Below are 17,830 nucleotides of genomic sequence, written 5' to 3'. Positions count from 1 at the left end.
GCCTTAGCCCCACGGTGCGCCGTTGCTCAAGGTAAGTGGCGCTGGGCCGGAGCCCGCACCAAAACCCCTCCTGCGCCCCACACCCCAACCCCCTGCCCTGAGCCCCCTTGTACACCCCACACCCCTCCTGCACCCCAACCCCTTGCCCTGAGCCCCTTCCTGCACACCGCAACGCCTCCAACACCCCACACTCCCTCCCGCACCCCAACCCTCTGCCCCAGCCCTACATTCATGGCCCTGCATGCAATTTCCCCACCCAGATGTGGCCCGAGTTTGCCCACCCCTGGCTAGATAATACTTAGTCCTGCCTTGAGTGCAAGGGACTGGACTAGATGACCTCTCAAGGTCCCTTCCAGTTTTATGATTCTGTTATTAAAGTGACAGGTTACTCTATTTTAATGTAAATACTTCATAATGCAAATACTTCACTCAAACTATTACTATTGCAATTAACAATTCATTGAAGATTTAGCACTTAACAAAAAAGCTCATTTTATGTTGTTTCTGTGCTAATCTTAATGTGTTCTTTTTTAGGACAAGCATTGGCTAATCAGGCAAGCAAAGACTCCAATGACTAATTCTTCAATACAGTTTCTAGATGATGCTTTTAGAAAAAGGTAGGAACTGCTGCTTGAGACCATGTAATAGGTTTCCTGGCAAGACTAATAGCCCAGAGGCTATTCTGATGAAAACAAAAATGAGCTAATTTAAAATGTGTAACAGGTCTCATCATAAGAGTTAAATTACCTGCAGTAGTTTTCTGGGTGCTGCCTGTAGAGTCATGCCCCCACCCCTTTTTTGGTAGGCAGACTTATAAGTAGTCTGCTAGACCATACAAATCCCTTGTATCTAACTGCTACTGTCATTCAACATACAGAGACATAGGAAGTCCTGCTCGGTCTCTTTACTGTTTCTCTGAATGTTAGTGCATGAGACAGTAAAATGCATTCACGTTGTCAAAATGAGTAGACTAATATGATCTAATCTGTTTTTGGTTGTGTTTTTTTTTTTTTTTAAGGCACTGTGAGAATTCATTCTCTCAATGACTTTCATATCAAATGTACTTAGTTAACAAGTTAGAAAATATCTTAATGTTTAGCTCCCCAGCCAGCTAACCTCGGATCTGAGTCTGTTCTCTCCTCTTTGTATAATACTGTCAATAATAAAGGTTCTGATTTTGCACTTGAGCAGTCCCATTGAATTCAGTAAGTTTTTAGACAAGTGTGAATGATTGAAACTTAGGAACCAGCCTCCTTTTAGCTGTACTGGCTCTGTAGTGCTAAGTAAAAAATGAACAAGTGGTGGTGGAAGCAAGAGTATCTTACTCAGCAGAACTGCCCCCTGGATATACCATACATATATCTCCTCTGCAGAGTTAGCATCTCGGTATTGTTCCCATATCTACACACCTCTCTCACAAGTTTAATGGTGCTTTCAACTGGGGCTACCTGGCATAGCTGGGACCGTGAGTTAGAGCCCGGGTTCTGCTTTCACTTGGGCTGGTAACTGGTGCACTTTGCAGTGATGATGAAGGCTAAATGCTGATAGTCCTCCACTGCCTTCCCACAGTTCCCCGTCTGTCTCAGAAGAACTCAGAATTCTTCCACAATTCACTGGCAAAGAATCAGAGTAAAACCTTACTTTAAATTCACTGGTAATTAATGAAGCAATTTACCTGTTTTCAGAGCTGATCTGTCTAGTGGTTAACCATATAGGATTCTTGGGTAGTCTCTCTATAGAGATGTGTGATATTTTAGGGCACTTTTCAGTTACTACTTGTGGTACATTACAGATGGCAACAGCAGCTAAGAAATGCACAATATGAAGGCATAGCTAACTACTGTGTGTAAGTTTAAGTAAGCTTTTTAGTCTCCCCTTTATTCTCCATCTTTACTGTAAGGCTAAATTCTAATGAAAAGAGGGTTACAAACAAATGCTAACACTACTTTAAATAGTAGAACTGTATTTTGTACATACTGACAGGGCAGAGCTTGCTATCTTGGAGTAGGAAAACTTGGAGCTGGTTTTCAGGTCATTGCTTTATAAAGCATGCTGGTAAAATTATGCAATTAAATCTTAAATCAAACACTGAGTGCATGCTGGGAGACATCAGAACCAATAATAAAATCTGACTGGTTAATCTGAAGTAATGAATCTAAGCACTTTGTGGAGATTCACTACTCCTGTAACCAAACATATCACTTTTCTATCATGAGGTCTGCTTGCTGAGAAGATGGCTAGTAGCATCAGAATAATGGATCCTGGAATTGCAGGAGCAATATGAAGAAGTGGATAGACCTTGCTACACTCTTTTGTGCAGAAAAGATCACCTCATATAGAAACTGTTTTAAAACAGGACATACTTTTTAGGAACACTTTAGTTCTGCTTTTATAAAATGGTGACCTTGCAGGAGAACACTGTGACGCTAACATGCTAGTTTGCATTACTTCAGAAATGGTCTGTGGCTACTTCTAGATAAGATTAAATGCAATCTGCATTTTGACCTTTCAGGCACTACAGAGTAAAACCAACAAAAGCAGAATAAGACAAAACAAAAGGTCTGTGTCTCTTTTAGAATGGCTGCAGCTCATACTATAAAATGGAGCTCGCTATATGTTTGGTTTGTTTCCAGAGTTTGTGGTGATAGACATGATATGCCTACAGTGCATAACAGAAGTCCAAATTGATTTGTAGCCTAATATAAATGCCCATTTACAACTAATACTATACACTCTAATTGGAACATTTTTTGCTCCCATACAGATGGCAAACACTACTGTCAGTAGATGATCTGATAGAGAAACTGGTGAAGAAACTGGAATTGCTTGGAGAGCTAGATAATACTTACATTTTTTATACCTCAGACAATGGCTTCCATACTGGTATGTATACTTGTCCTTTGCAATTCTGTTGCAAACTTTCGGTGAAATCTTAGTTACTTAACTTCTGCCCCTATTTACTCATCTGTGAAATGAAGACAATAATTATATTTCTCTGGTGCTATGAAGCTAAACTAATTGACTGCAAACCTACAGTGCCATCCATCTTCAGAGAATTTTATAAAGTGGTGTTCTGTCCCTAAAATGTAATAATGATCTGTATAAATATAGACTTTTCCTCCATTCCTGCTCTGAAATACCAAGATATTTTTACTGGTGAATTTCATTATAGCATCTCTTTCCTTTCTCAGTGTTAGAGCTGCCCTCTGTGGTCGGCTTGTATGTAGATTTTGAAGTTGTACAAGTAGCCCAACTTGTACAGCATCAGAATCTGACTACAGTAATAGACTGAAATAAAGGAAATCAGTGGGTGAATATGGACTGAGGGTCTGTGTATGTAAGGTCAAGATAAAGGACCTATTTAAGGGGGGGACAGATAGCTCAGTGGTTTGAGCATTGGCCTACTAAACCCAGGGTTGTGAGTTCAGTCCTTGAGGGGGCCACTTAGGGATCTGGGGCAAAATCAGTATTTGGTCCTGCTGGTGAAGGCAGGGGGCTGGACTCAATGACCTTTCAGGGTCTCTTCCAGTTCTACGAGATAGGTATATCTCCATATATATTATATTATTAAACAAGTCATTGTTCATCAAAGGCCAGATCCTGAGTCATGTGAAGCCCTCTTTTATAAATTAAACCACAATTAAATGGTGTCTCATTCTTAATGTTTTCTAGGACAATTTTCTTTGCCAATAGACAAACGGCAGCTCTATGAGTTTGACATTAAAGTTCCATTGCTAGTTCGAGGACCAGGCATCAAACCAAACCAGACAAACAAGGTAGGATTATAAGTGAAGGTGTAGTAATATAGGTCTTCATATTCTTTTGTAGTAATCACACAGTGTCTGGCATATATGTTGCAAAGGGGTCTAGCAACACATTAGTGTTCTGTAGTATAAAGGGACCTCACTTTCTTGTTCAGACAGACACTAAAACTTGACAGTTTAAGAACATTAATCTTTTTGTGAGTCAGTAACACTGTTTCCCACCACCATCCAGATGCTGGTTGCAAACATTGATTTGGGTCCCACGATTTTGGATATCGCAGGGTTTGACATAAACAAGACACAGATGGATGGGATGTCACTGTTGCCGCTTCTGGTAAGAGTTCAGACAGTATTAGTAACCAAGCAATTTGCAGATTACTCTTACACAGATTATTCTTCAGAGTGAATAAAGTTTCCTAAAATGGATTAGGAAGATGTGCATTCCAACTCTCTTCTTCCTCATGGCATTTTCACACGGAGCCCTTCTGGCCTAATGAAAATAGTATCAAGATGCAGGTAGAGCATTTCATTGCTTATACATTCCAATAAACTCTGAAACTCCCTCCTCGGGGAGGATAATTTTTTTTTTATTTTTATTTTTATGGAAAGCTTTTTCTTTGACTAGGTGCACTACTGGTAATGAATGACTCCTGTTTTGATGGTTGTACTACTTGGCTCTTCAATTCTGAAATGCTCTAAGACCTGCATATGTGACCAAGACAAAACTATGCCTGTGACGGGTTGGGTCACAGAAACTGCCTTGGGAACTGCCACCTGATGTGCTGGGATCACCTCTGAGCCTGTTTTCCCTGGCAGCTTGGGACTTCAGTACCAACAAGTTAGCCTGCTACAAACACAGACCCAGGTCTGAACCACGTCCCCCAAAAGCTGCAGGCTTAACTGAAGACCGCTTAAGAAGTGCTCCTGTCTCCAACATCCAGATACCCGAGTTCCCAATGGGATCCAAACCCCAAATAAATCTGTTTTATTCTGTGTAAAGCTTATACAGGGAAAACTCATAAATTGTTCGCCCTCTATAACACTGATAGAGAGAGATGCACAGCTGTTTGTTCCCCCATGAATTAATTGCTTGCTCTGGGTTAATTAATAAAAAACACTTTTTGCTTATTAAATATAAAAAGTAGGATTTAAGTGGTTCCAAGTAATAACAGACAGAACGAAGTAAGTTACCAAGCAAAATAAAATAAAACACACAAGTCTAAGCCTAATACAATAAGAAACTAAATGCAGGTAAATCTCACCCTCAGAGATGTTCCAATAAGCTTCTTTTACAGACTAGACTTCCTTCTAGTCTGGGTCCAGCTATCACTCACACCCCTTTAGTTACTGTCCTTTGTTCCAGTTTCTTTCAGGTCTCTCTTTGGGGGGGGAGAGACTATCTTTTGTGCCAGCTGAAGACAAAATGGAGGGGTTTCCCAGGGCCTTGTATAGTCTCTCTTGTGGGTGGAAACCCCTTGTGTTTTTTCCTATGCAGAATCACAGCTACACGATGGAGTTTTGGAGTCACATGGGCAAGTCACATGTCCATGCATGACTCGGTTCTTTACAGGCAGACGCCATTGCTTACATGTTAGTTTGAACGTTCCCAGGAAAGCTCTGAAAGACGCCAATCCACATCTAAGTCCATTGTCAGCTAAAGTGTTTCTTGATTGGGCACTTAGTGAGAATAGTTTTTTCTCAAAAAGCTGACCAAATGCTTCACTGAGGCTGCTTAAAATCAAAGTACATAGCCAATATTCATAACTTCAAATACAAAAATGATACACACATACAATTAGGATGAATATATTCAGTAGATCATAACCTTTGCAGAAATATGTTACATGGCATTTCTAGCATAAAACATATTCCAGTTATGTCATATTTACACTCATAAGCATATTTCCATAAAGCATTATGGGGTGCAACATCACAATGCCCACTTGATATTTATTTAAATCCTAATAAGTGGGATATTAGTCGTCTTTTCCCCACTGACCGGGGGGGGGAAACTAACCTTTCCTACAGATGAGTAGAAACCTATTTAAATGAAGCTTCTTGTAGCTGATCACTTTACTGTTGTTATACTTGGTCTATAAATTGGAGGTAGCCTTCAAGAAATTGCAATGAGTCATCATGATTTAGAACCAATGCACTTTTGTGGTATAAGGTTTCGCTAGTGAAACCTTAAAGGGACAACATCAACTTAAATCTCATGTCTGACTTAAAGTTCTACCTGCTGTTACAAATAATGAAGATTGTGGGTGTTAGACTTCTGTCAGTTTATGGCGTGCATTTGTGACGGTACTTCGTGTAGTTTGTTCCTCTTCTGTAATCTGCTCACCTCTGTATAGGTTTTACATGCCTTTTAAAAAAATTATTCTAAAACTGCACATGTGGGAGGGATTTAAAATTTTCAACTCACTTTTTGAAATACACTGATTGGCTTTCCAGTTGAGTGTGCCCTTTTATGCAAGTATCTCTGATTGTCTTGTGTAATTCTTCATCTGTGGCAATACCCCTATATAAAAAAACTTTTTCTTGAGATTTTGGGTTATAATTTAGTGGTATTTGGCAACATGGCTTGTACTTCATGATGATCATAATCCTTCAGTTAGTGCTAGCTTGTATATGAACTGTCATTAGCACTCTCTTCAAACGAAACAAAATACCCACTTCCTAAAGCAACTTACCAGTTTTTGGGACTGGATCTCTAATGTGGCTTCCAGTTGTTGTTACACAGGGCATTTTCACCAAGCTTTGTTATGCTTTTGTATTGGTGCCACTGGATGTATCTTAAATTACTCTGTAACCAGCAAGGAGTATGTAATCTCAGGCATGCATGATTTTTACTTATGGCATTGTCAGAAGAACTAACAGTTAAAAAGTAAATTTTACTATTTTCTGTTTTAGAGAGGAGACAAAAATGTGACCTGGAGATCAGATGTCTTGATTGAGTACCAAGGAGAAGGACATAACAGCAGCGATCCTACCTGCCCTGCCCTGGGACCTGGTGTTACTGTAAGCAGAACTGAACTTAAGCGTGAATTATTTGTAAATGTTTCCTGAAATCGCTTAAACTAAAACCACAGTTCAGAGTCAGCCTGTTAGTAGCCTAGAAATTGTGTCTTCCAGTGATGTGGGAGATCTGGATTTACTTCCTGGGACAGTAGAACCTCGATTTTACAAACAACCAGTTTTGCAAACCATTTTTCTTGACAGGGAGTGGGGGGGAAATAACAATAAAAGGTATATCAAAGAACAAGTTGATGTCCCTTCAGAACATTGGAAATTGCTTTGCAGTGGCTTGAAGGACAAGAAGGCAATGCAGTGTACCGTACCGCAACTTATGCGTGCTATCCGTTGTAACGTCAAGATCAATTTATGAACTTTTTGGTTTTATGAACTCCTCAATACCCAATGCTAAAATAGGGTTTTTACTATATCTTGCTCTGTAAGTCAGTAGGAGCTATGCCTGTTCTGAGTACAACATGCCTGGTTCAGAGTAGAATGTTTTGAATGGCTGAACATCTGCCTCTTTGATTTTAAAATAGCTAGTGCCCCCAGAATCCCATGTCAAGTATCAGTGGGTAGCTGTGTTAGTCTGTTTTATTGGAAAGATGGTGGCTGCAACATAGGGCCATGATCTTTTACATCTGCAATTCTGATGCCCTCATCACACAAACAAATATTGATTTGAAGCCAGTAAGTAGGTGGCTACATTCTGCAATACACTAGCTGTGCTCTGTAATTCTGTCATACTAATGCTTACTGTAAATAGACCCTACCATAATGTTCCATTTTATGGTATTGTTCCCACTGTGTCTAAGTAGCCTGTTTGGGGTATTGAGCATTGTTTTCATTTCCTGGCTACTGTATTAATTCACCAGAAAAATAATACAAAGAAGCTATCTCCCATTTAAAAACTTCCCTGACACAGTTACTTTCTAATTTTTAGAAAAACTGGTATTCTTGTTCCATATATCTCTACCTGGGATTTTTAACATTTAGTTTTCAGTATTCTGTTTAGTGTCCATGAACTACTTGCAGCTGGCTTCAGCGGGTACAAGTTCTGGGTGGGGAACTATTGCTTTCAGTTTCACCACATGAAGTAAAAAACAATGTTCACACTCCTCTTTCTGTTTAACCTCTGTTTCCTTATAGCATTGTTTTCCAGACTGTGTGTGTGAAGATTCGTATAACAATACATATGCTTGTGTGAGGACACTGTCAACTTCTTGGGATCTGCAGTACTGTGAATTTGATGACCGGGAGGTAATACTTTCTGGTTCACTTACTTCAATGGCACAGTGTGTTAAATGTTCAATTCTCTTGCAGTTCTCGCTATTTGAGATAATTAACATCTATTATAGTGTAACTCCATTGATGTCTGTCTGCAAAGTTTATCTACTCTCAAGGTTGGCATAAACTACTCTGAAAATGAGACTGTAGCTTCGCTCGTAGGCTAAATAGTCAGTTGTTTTAACTGTTGGTGGAAATAGTTAACCAAAACATACTGCATGATCATGAGGGGGAAATGGGTTAAATTATCTAGGACCAAATTCACTTTTGGTGTAAGTGGAGCTTAAGTAGGAGTTGCAGCAGGGCTGAATTTGGTCCTCCGTATCTAAATGACAGAGACCGCTTTATTGTAGATCATAGACTAAACTGGTGGCTAGCCACGTATTTCAGAGCTCACTGCACATTCCTAGCAAGTTCTCAAGCGGTGCAAGTGTGTGGCCTTGCCAGCAAAACAGTAATTTCACCTTTCCCCTATAGTTTAGGAAAAGACTAGGCAATTCTTAGTCTTAAATTGCTTAATTCCTGAGGTAAACTGCTAAGTGTTAATAGTTGGGGAGCAGTTGGTATGGGGCAGCATGTAGTCACATGATAAATAAGGTTGTAACAGTATTTGTCCCAAGCCATGTTTTCAAACTGCCTCGTTAGGACTGCCAAGGAGAATCGGGAACCCTGCAATGCTTTACCAATCCCTAACAAACTGCCATCTTTGTGTTCACCGCAATGCCAAATTGGGACTCCTATTCATGCACTGCAGGGGACCCTCAGTGAGCTTTGTGCATCACTATTGATCTGGGAATGACCTGCTCCTGCTTCCGAGAGATCCCACTAGACAAAGGCTAAGGGAGGGGTAAAGTACATGCCCCCCTAAGGAGATCAAGGGGGCTGAGTGGAAAAGTGTAGCATATAAAATCTGTTTGAGCACTTCCAAATGGTCTAAAGCCCACTGATGGGGAGATCACATTTCTACAGCTAACTCAGGCCATGACCACAGAGGAGAGACTAAGCAAGTTGCATTCTAATAGGCTGATTGCAGTTTACATTGGAGGAATGCAGCTGTCTGGTCTGAAAATGACAGGGCCAGCTCTCCAGAAAGATTTAGGACACTTGGCCTACTAGGATCTGTTTCGATAGGACAGACTTTTCCTCCATTTAGAAGCAAAATTCAAATTTCATTAGTAGGATGTTAGCTTCATGAACAGTCTCCTTCAATTATCCCAGGGAAGATACTTTTAGTGTGTGTGGTGCCACCAAGGAGTGTAAACAATGCACCCAAAGTCCCAGCTCTTCTCTTAAATCCCTTCCCTGTTCCCATTCTCTGAAAACCATGATCAAGCCCTTCTTCCCTGATGGGGGAGCTGTGTGAGTGCTCTACCCTTCCTAAAGGCAGACATCAAAACTGATCTAATCTGCTGATTTAATTGCACGCATGCTTTAGTTGAATTCTTGTGGCATATCCGACCTTTACTGCCCCACAGAATGGTCAGAGGTATATTTTGAACCAGTGTCTTGTGTCACTGCATGCTAACCCATCACCAGGCTGCCCCATAAACTCTTAAGAAAAAACAATAAATATTGTGATTCTCTCAGCAGGCCATACAAAGGTTTTACTGTTTTAGTTGGTGATTATATAATACACTTGTGTCCAATTCTCTGTTATATGCAGTGTCGTCTGGGTAAAAAGATGTACTCTGTGGGAGTTTCATTAACCAGAGCTATATGTGTGGAGTGTTAGTTATTACCTCATGTGCTTACCTTGGGCTCCATTCATAAGATGACAAACCTAACATTTGACATGTAGATAATTCACTCCTTAATATTTGCCTTATTTTAATTTGCCACTGACCCCTCAAGACTGTCCTGAAATTGTGAGCTCCTCAAGGAAGGGTCCATTTCATGGTTGTGTGGTAATTACTTAGCACATAGTGGGCACTACGGGCTAACTGAAGATATAATTTAACGATAATACATAGCAGTAGAAAATAAGTTGTCACTCTACCAGCATATGTTTCCCCACTAATTGTGTAGGACGTATTCTATTTATAATCGTTGACATTTAATACAGTACAGGAACTGTTTTTTTCCACTTAAACAGGTGTTTGTTGAAGTCTACAACTTGACTGCAGACCCACACCAGCTTACGAACATTGCTAAAACAATAGATCAAGAAATTTTAGAGAAGATGAACTATCGACTAATGATGTTGCAGTCCTGCTCAGGAGCAACTTGTCGCACACCAGGCGTCTTTGACCCAGGGTAACCTTTTTTGACTATTTCAGCTTTTAATTTTGTAATTATCATTCACAGTTGTGTAGCAGTTTAGGACTGTGTCTTATAAAATCAGTTCCCTTGACATAAGACTCAAAAGTCTTACTTTTTTCCCTTTTGTTGGAAGTAGGGACTTCCCTTCTCTCTAAAGGGATGGTGCCATAAATGCTTTTAAACTTAAATCCCTGGAAATTGTCAGGCAGTGTAGACACTTGGTCTGAGGAGGAGACTGTATTAATGGAAAGGAAGGTGGGTATAGGACAAACTAAATTCTAAAGCTGAATGTTTTGTCTCAGACCTAGTATTGCATTTTTCATCCAGGAAACTCCACCTAGACTTCTAATTTAGTGTCAATTAATTTAAAATGTAAACTTGGGACTATAAAGGCTAAATGTAGATAAATTAACTGTACCTGGTGGCTGTAAGATATGAGAAACTATGGACATATCAAATGTATCTTCAGCAATGGTGTAATTAAACACCCTTTCCAGGTAACTTTATCAGTCACTGTTGGTTTGAAAAGGATGCTGCCTGTATAGCTCTTCAGCTGTGCTGACTAATCAAAGGAACAATGGGTTAAATAAGGAAATAATCACTTGCAGCTTATTAAAAGCTTTACGTGTGTTGCTCCACACAGGAACGTTCCAACTAAAGTATTTGCTAGCCTTATCTCACTTCTTCTTTGGATTCAGGTCTTGAATATTCAAAACAAGGAATACTATCAAACTGCCATGAAAACAGAGCTTGTAACATGCAGCAAAACCATCTGTGTGAGTCAGTCACACCTGCCTTCTCTCCAGTTAGAAGGCTGCTGCTTTTCTAGAAATTTTGCAGCACTTAAAAGGCTGTTGTTATTTATAATAAGCTTGCATTTACATGCTAAACTGCCATAACATTTTGCTGCTGTAAATACTGCAAAATATTGACAATGCAGCTTCTGGACACCCTTTTCCTTTATTCATATGTAATGCTACTGCAGATACACCCTAGTGTTGTATTTAGATGCAACATCTCTGTTAGCTAAAAGTGCCACTACACTGACTTTTGTCAACTTCTGTAGTATTGGTTTGTGACTAAATTGAAATGTTGTAGCACTGTCCTGGTAGAGGAGAACTAGTTCCCTATTGTGCACTGCTGAGGGAGGCTGCCATGCCAATGAACTTCGGTTTAGTGCTATATGTTAGATGTATTATGTTGCTGGTAATCCTTGATCTGAATGTAGCTCACACAGACCTTCTCCCCACTCTTAGGTACAGATTTGACCCACGCCTAATGTTCAGTCATGGTATTTGGGCTCACAAACTTTCCACACGGTCTCTGTAACAGCATTTATCAGCCTCTTCAGTTGGCTTCCTGTGTTCATTTCTTCAGAGGGACTCCAGCAGGTCTGTCTGTATCTAACTACAATAATTACATCAGGAATACTCAATCAACTGGTTTTGTTAAAACTTTTAGCGGTGGGGAAGGGCAGAATCCCTAGTCTTTAGAGGGCTGCCTTGTGCCCAGTGTATATTTTACAACTGACCTGTAATTCTGAACAGTCAGGCATGGCTAATCTGTCTTGCTCATATACCTTTTTTTCAAATACTTTTTCATATCAGAGGTATAGTGCTGACTTGTGACCTATAAATCTGACTTGGATTTATTTTGTTTTTGTATGAATAAAACAGAGTTTATAAACTGAATCATGTTAACCCAGGGCAGGACACATTGCACAGAAATCTTCACCCATCTTCATTCACTCTTGTACAGACTTTCCTAAAAGCGAAGTGTTTAAGAGCAGTGTTGAACACCTGTAATTAAGTTAAGCTGGAGCAAACTACCATAGTATGGCATGGGAGAGTATAAGCCAGAGAGTTTAGGGATCTGACTAGAAACTGTCCCTCTTGCAGACTTTAAAGCACTATACTTAATCTCTAGACCAGTAAAAATATTTATCACAGGTTTGCTTAAGCAGCTTTCAGACACAAGGATACTCTTTCAGACCCATTTCCAATTCAGAACTTTGTAACAGGTTATTAGATACAGTGGTAACTACTTTTAAGTTTTAACAGAACATATATTTTGAAATAGGCTTTATTAATATGTTAAAACTAATCTGAAGTGTTGGAATAAAACTGAGTGCCTGTATGTTGGTCATGATGAACCAGCTTTGCTTCACTAATCTGAACAGGAGTAAACATCAGAAGACAAAGAAATGAGCACCACAGTAATTGTCATGTGCATGTCATCTCCAGCCTTCAAGTATCTTGTGAATAATTAAACATTTTCAGATTGACCTGATGCATACAGTTAAATTGGCTTTGCCTCCTGAAATATAAAAATCACAAATCTTTACTTAGCAGAGATCATGGTAGGATGACTACTTAGGTCAGTTTGAGTTCCTCTGCCAGAGAGCTGCTTCTGTGCTGAAAACTACCTCTGTTATGCCCTTCATGCCAAAGGATTCTGGTATGTTACTGCTTTGGTATTTGGGTGAGGAGGTAGTTGTCTGTCTTCAACTTACTGATGACACTATTTTCACCCTTAAAAATACTCATATGGAATTAATAAGTGATTGCATTTTCAAAATATTGACTGCCTTTCTAAACTTAGAAAATCACCTAAATTCAAGAGCCAGCAAGCTTACTAAATTAGTCTCCATAGAAATGCATTACCAAACCAACAGCTAGAAACCTACTGAATTATCATCTTGATCTCACAGGATCCTATAAGAAAATCATCCTGCTTGAAGGCAGTTGAACTGTAGCTTAAGGAAAAAACTGATATTACATATTTTTCATTGTCAAATTAAAGCTCTCCTCATTTTGAGCTGTTGCTATTTACTGTTTCTGTTTTTAATATATCTACTTATCCATTTAGAAAACAATATCCTTAAGTCAGAAGAGTAGGTACTTCCTGAATTGGTGCATTGTCAAGTACATGAAGCCCTATACCAACTAAGTATTATTTCAGATAGCTGAACCATAAGAATATATCTAATTTCAGAAACCAAAAAGTACATCCAATTTGACAGCTTCTTGAATCTGGTAAAAGCAACAATTATGAACATGGTATTGACTACATTTTACTTCAGTATTGACAAACTTGACCAGCTGCTACTCATCCTTCTTCCTTGTGTGACTTCCAACAGGAGGTAAACTTGCTTCCATCCATAATCATATGGTGAACAGATTTAATTTTGCCTCCCAAATCAGAACATATTTATTGTTGATCCAGAGGCATTAGAGATGCCTGGGGAAAACTAACAGCTGCTGAAAAGGACCCTAAAACTAAGGGAACATATGAGAGGCTGTTTCTCTGAATGTATATTACAACAGCCCACTACTCTCAGTCTCCTCCCATTAAATTACTTGGATCCTTTGAAATATTCCATTTTCTTTATCTACCATAATTATGATTTTCAACTTAATTTCTCCTCCATTCACCAAAACCTCTTATCCCACTTCAATGTCCTTGAGCCTCTGGTCTCTTCTACAAACACCTCTCCTTCCTAATCAGTGTGTTCCCTGGCATCTTACCTTTTTCCTTACCCATCTGTTAGGTCCTGCAACAAGTTTTTGCTCCTATTCTTTGACCAAGCCAAAAGTGATCTAAACGCTCATTTAACAATATTCGTCTAACACTAGTACACTTAGATTTGTGTTCTGCTTTTTAGTTAAACTTGCTGGGGGCTGTACTTAATTGTAGGTTGTGAAGGGTCTGGTGAGAGAAATCTTCAGTCAGTGATGTATGCATTAAACTTTGAGCATCTATGTCCAAACTATTCTATCTGGTCATAGAATTGAAGTTCCAGTGTGTATGTTTACTAAGTGTCAGCAATGCAATGGTTGTCATTGTCTGCAACATTGTGGTGGTCTTTTAAGTAGACATTTCTCTTTTTGTAGAAAAAGCTAGTATATATTCATGACCAAAAGTATAATTTGATATAACCATGTTTCCTGATATGGCATACTTGGGTAGCATGAAGAATTTTACTCTTTAATGATAACTATGTATCTTGCATATTCTACCTCTACAGTTCATTGACATGGAAATTGATTATGTAGAATATCTAGTAAGTCTGATCAGTGGGAAGAATTTCACCCTAATTTAACACGTTGTTAGTATTTTCATGCAGAAAACATACCGGTCAGTCATTTCAGTTGCAGCCAGACTTGTTCCCTTACATTGCCTTTTTCTCAACTGACCATGAGTCTACCACACCCACATCTGAAGTCTGCCAGTTAAGGAATAATGATTTACCACAGAAAACCTTCACCTCACTACATTCTACTCATCAGTCCTGCTGTGACTTAGCAAAAATGCAAACACTTCTGAAGAAACGTGCACTGGAAGTGCATTGTAAGCTTAGCTGAAGGAAGAACAGTAACAATCAACTGCTGCCCTGTTTTTGTTCTGATTTAACTGTTCAGTGTTTTTTCACAGGATGCAATAAATCCTATGGATATTTTCACACTCCTGAATGGTCAATATTCACTTTTTCTTGATAACTGGAATAGCACGTTATTTCAGTTACCTTACAGCTAGACCGAATTCCAGAACACAAGTGGTTCAAAAATTGAGCCTTCCTATGTTCCATTCAATAACTGGTTGAACATGGCTGTGTCCACTTGCACCTTATTACTTGAGCCATTTAATTGTTGAAAATGAATAGAAGCCTTACTAAGTACTAGTCTCTTTCATATAAAATGTGATTATAGGTCATTTTTAAATGTAAACTCTGTTTCTCATGATAGTCTAATCTGATTAAGCAGATACTGTATTCTGCAAAACATTGCAGAAGCAAAACTGTTGCATCTATTAACACAAATATCCTTACTCACTTAACTGAAAATATTGTCGCTTTAGCATGAGTGAAGATAAGTGCTTATAGGGCCAGAGAATTGACTTCTTGTATGTCAGGGAGTAAATGTTGCTTTCACAGATTGTCCCCTAGAGTGCTGATCTTAAATCATCTATAGTGGGGGCAGTAGTCTCAAAGACTAAAATAACTTGGTAAAGTCTAAATCTGTTTAAATTGATCCACTACACAAGGCAAATACAGACATTTGGTTGTAATGCTGCTGAATCAATGAAGATGGCTGTTAAATTATTTTTTAATGTGCAACTTTATATGTATTCCTAATTTGTTCCTTTTTTGTACAGTGTCTGACTGTACTTCACTGTGGACTTACTAATTTCTGCTCTCTATTGTACCATAACTGTTTTGTTTAGAAAGTGCCCTTCAAAGGACCCTGTTCACTGCTGCACCTTTTGAAAATAAAAATTGTCTACTATAAACCTCTCTCATACCTTTTTATGGTGAACTGAAATTGTGAACATCTTGAAGGGAGGTAGTTATGTGTCAGAAGTTCTAGAAGTCTGCTGCCTAGTTTATAACATTCTAGTGCCCAGTGCTCTGGATCTATCCACCTTGCAAAGCTTAAATTGAGACATTAAAGATTTCATTAAGACCAAAGCAAAAGTCTTTAGTATTTAATCACTTGGGAAGACCTAAGGAAAAAAGTATACCTTGCAGCTCTTCCTAATAGTAACCATGTCTGAACCTAATTCTCCATCTACCAGGAACAGCTGCAGGCCCATTTAAAAGCTCCATTACTAAGACAGTGACTGATTTACCCCTGCAGGGAATGTTGGCATTCATCCAAATCTGCTTAGAAACGGATGTTGAATTGGTGCAAAACCCTGGGGTGGACACTCAGAGTGGTTGAAGTGCCTTATTGATTTTAACATAGGGAGAACTAATCTGTTAACATTGCTGGTAAAGTTCCTAAGTGAATTTGAAGTTGAGGTACATATTGCTACTATTGCCAACTCTTTAGAAAGTGCTGGAGCTCACCTTGTGATGACATGAGAAGATCCAGCCCCCTGGCAACATAGAGCCGTGCTTGTAACCAGCAGTCTCACCCATCTGCTCACCATTCTCACAGCAGCTCCAGTGCTACCACCCCTCCTATAAGAAACAGACAAGATGGCACATCTGATCCTCCCCACTGCGGCTCCCAGACCAGGAACAGGAGGGTGAAGAATCCCAGGAGGCACAGAGGTGAGGGTGGGGTGGGGTGGGTAGGGATTGGGAGACAGGATTAATTGCTGGGAAAGAGAGATTGGGGTGGGGAGTGAGAGCTTCAGCAGCAGGGGCTAGAAACACTTTACCCAATAGATTCAGGAGAGATCAAAAATCAAGACAGGCCAAAAAAATCTTTAAAATATCATGACTTTTGATCTCTTGAGGTTGGCAATGCTGTATGGCTTTTCAGTATCTGGAAAGGGAAGTGAAAGTATTGGAATGTTATTGCCTGTTGAAGGTAGCAAAGAATCTAGGAGACTTTTTTCCCCTTTAACTTATTACCATGTTTTTCAGGTTTTGGGTGGGTGTGGTGTCTCTATACACAACCTTAGCTGTCACAAAATTAAGATTGTGTTAATACCAATTTAACATAAGTTAATGTGTCCACAGGCAGTTGTTTACAGTGTTATGCTCACTTTAATTATACCCATTTCTAAACTACTTTAGATAAACTAGTATAACAAGTTTATAGGTGCGCTTATACTTATGTCCGGATAAGGACCCAGTCAGGTATCTAGAGCATAGACCAGTTGTCATACCTAAGTGTCAGCTTTTCTGTCAAAATAGTTCATACCTAAGATTGCCAGCTATAGAAGATTCCTTGTGGCTTACCCAGAAATCCATGCCTATTTACACCCCAGCTTGTTTGTGTAGACAAGACCTTTGATTAGTAAATATACCCCACCCTAGCCTGACGTGACATCAGTATTGATATGGACCCTGCTGCCGTACACTAAAATTCCTAGCACACTTTGATCTACCCTTCTTTGAAATGGGAGTATGTCAAAGCACACTAGGGGACTTCTAGTGTGTAGCAGGCTACTATGGGGTAGAGTTACACCCCAGTTTACCATGAAATAAGTGTTTGTAAGTAACCTAGTTAATCAATGACCATGAGTACTACACACCCTTACTACAGAATAGAGTTCTAACTTTTCCCACACTCTTAAAGGGCAAATGAGCACCCTACTGCTTCCTAAAACATAAGTAGGGTGTTAGAAGAACATGACTACAAAGAACATGAAATGTACACTCAAATTAACCTCTAAGTATCACTGAGGTCTAGGACCTATGGAGATAAGCTTTCCTCTGATTGCTTGAATATAGGCTAAACTTCTACATTTGCCTGTGCAACTTCACAGTTTACACAATCCCATATTACTGGATTTCAGCCTTCATTTAAAGTGGATAATTGCTTAATTATCAGTATAATCCCTCTGCAACCAGAGCCAAAATGGAGCATTATCTGATCTCAGTTCTATCTGAAATACTTGTACAATGTTGGAGGAAAGTTCCAATATTAAAGTAGTGTGCAGAAGAGCTGTATTTCTGAAAATGCTTTGAAGTCATTTGAAGAAACACCACTGTTTTTCTTTCCATGTACGCAAGTTAAGTATATTGGAATCATACCTGTCAAGTTTTGTGC

At 39.3% G+C, this 17,830-nt stretch overlaps 1 protein-coding gene across 1 annotated transcript in view; it reads left to right on the top strand.

Moving 5' to 3' along the window:
* GNS (glucosamine (N-acetyl)-6-sulfatase) overlaps positions 1-11,654 on the top strand; it is a 31,265-nt gene extending 19,611 nt beyond the window's left edge. The window contains exons 7-14 of the mRNA XM_065421591.1: positions 535-617; positions 2,765-2,883; positions 3,673-3,776; positions 3,997-4,098; positions 6,678-6,785; positions 7,929-8,039; positions 10,159-10,319; positions 11,582-11,654. Of these exons, the coding sequence (XP_065277663.1) occupies positions 535-617; positions 2,765-2,883; positions 3,673-3,776; positions 3,997-4,098; positions 6,678-6,785; positions 7,929-8,039; positions 10,159-10,319; positions 11,582-11,654 (861 nt within the window). The remainder of the gene's footprint in view (positions 1-534; positions 618-2,764; positions 2,884-3,672; positions 3,777-3,996; positions 4,099-6,677; positions 6,786-7,928; positions 8,040-10,158; positions 10,320-11,581) is intronic.
* Positions 11,655-17,830: the final 6,176 nt, after the last annotated feature.

The sequence above is a fragment of the Emys orbicularis genome, chromosome 1 (assembly GCF_028017835.1).
Source record: "Emys orbicularis isolate rEmyOrb1 chromosome 1, rEmyOrb1.hap1, whole genome shotgun sequence".
NCBI classification, from domain to species: domain Eukaryota; kingdom Metazoa; phylum Chordata; order Testudines; family Emydidae; genus Emys; species Emys orbicularis.
This window is presented reverse-complemented; position numbering and strand designations above follow the sequence as displayed.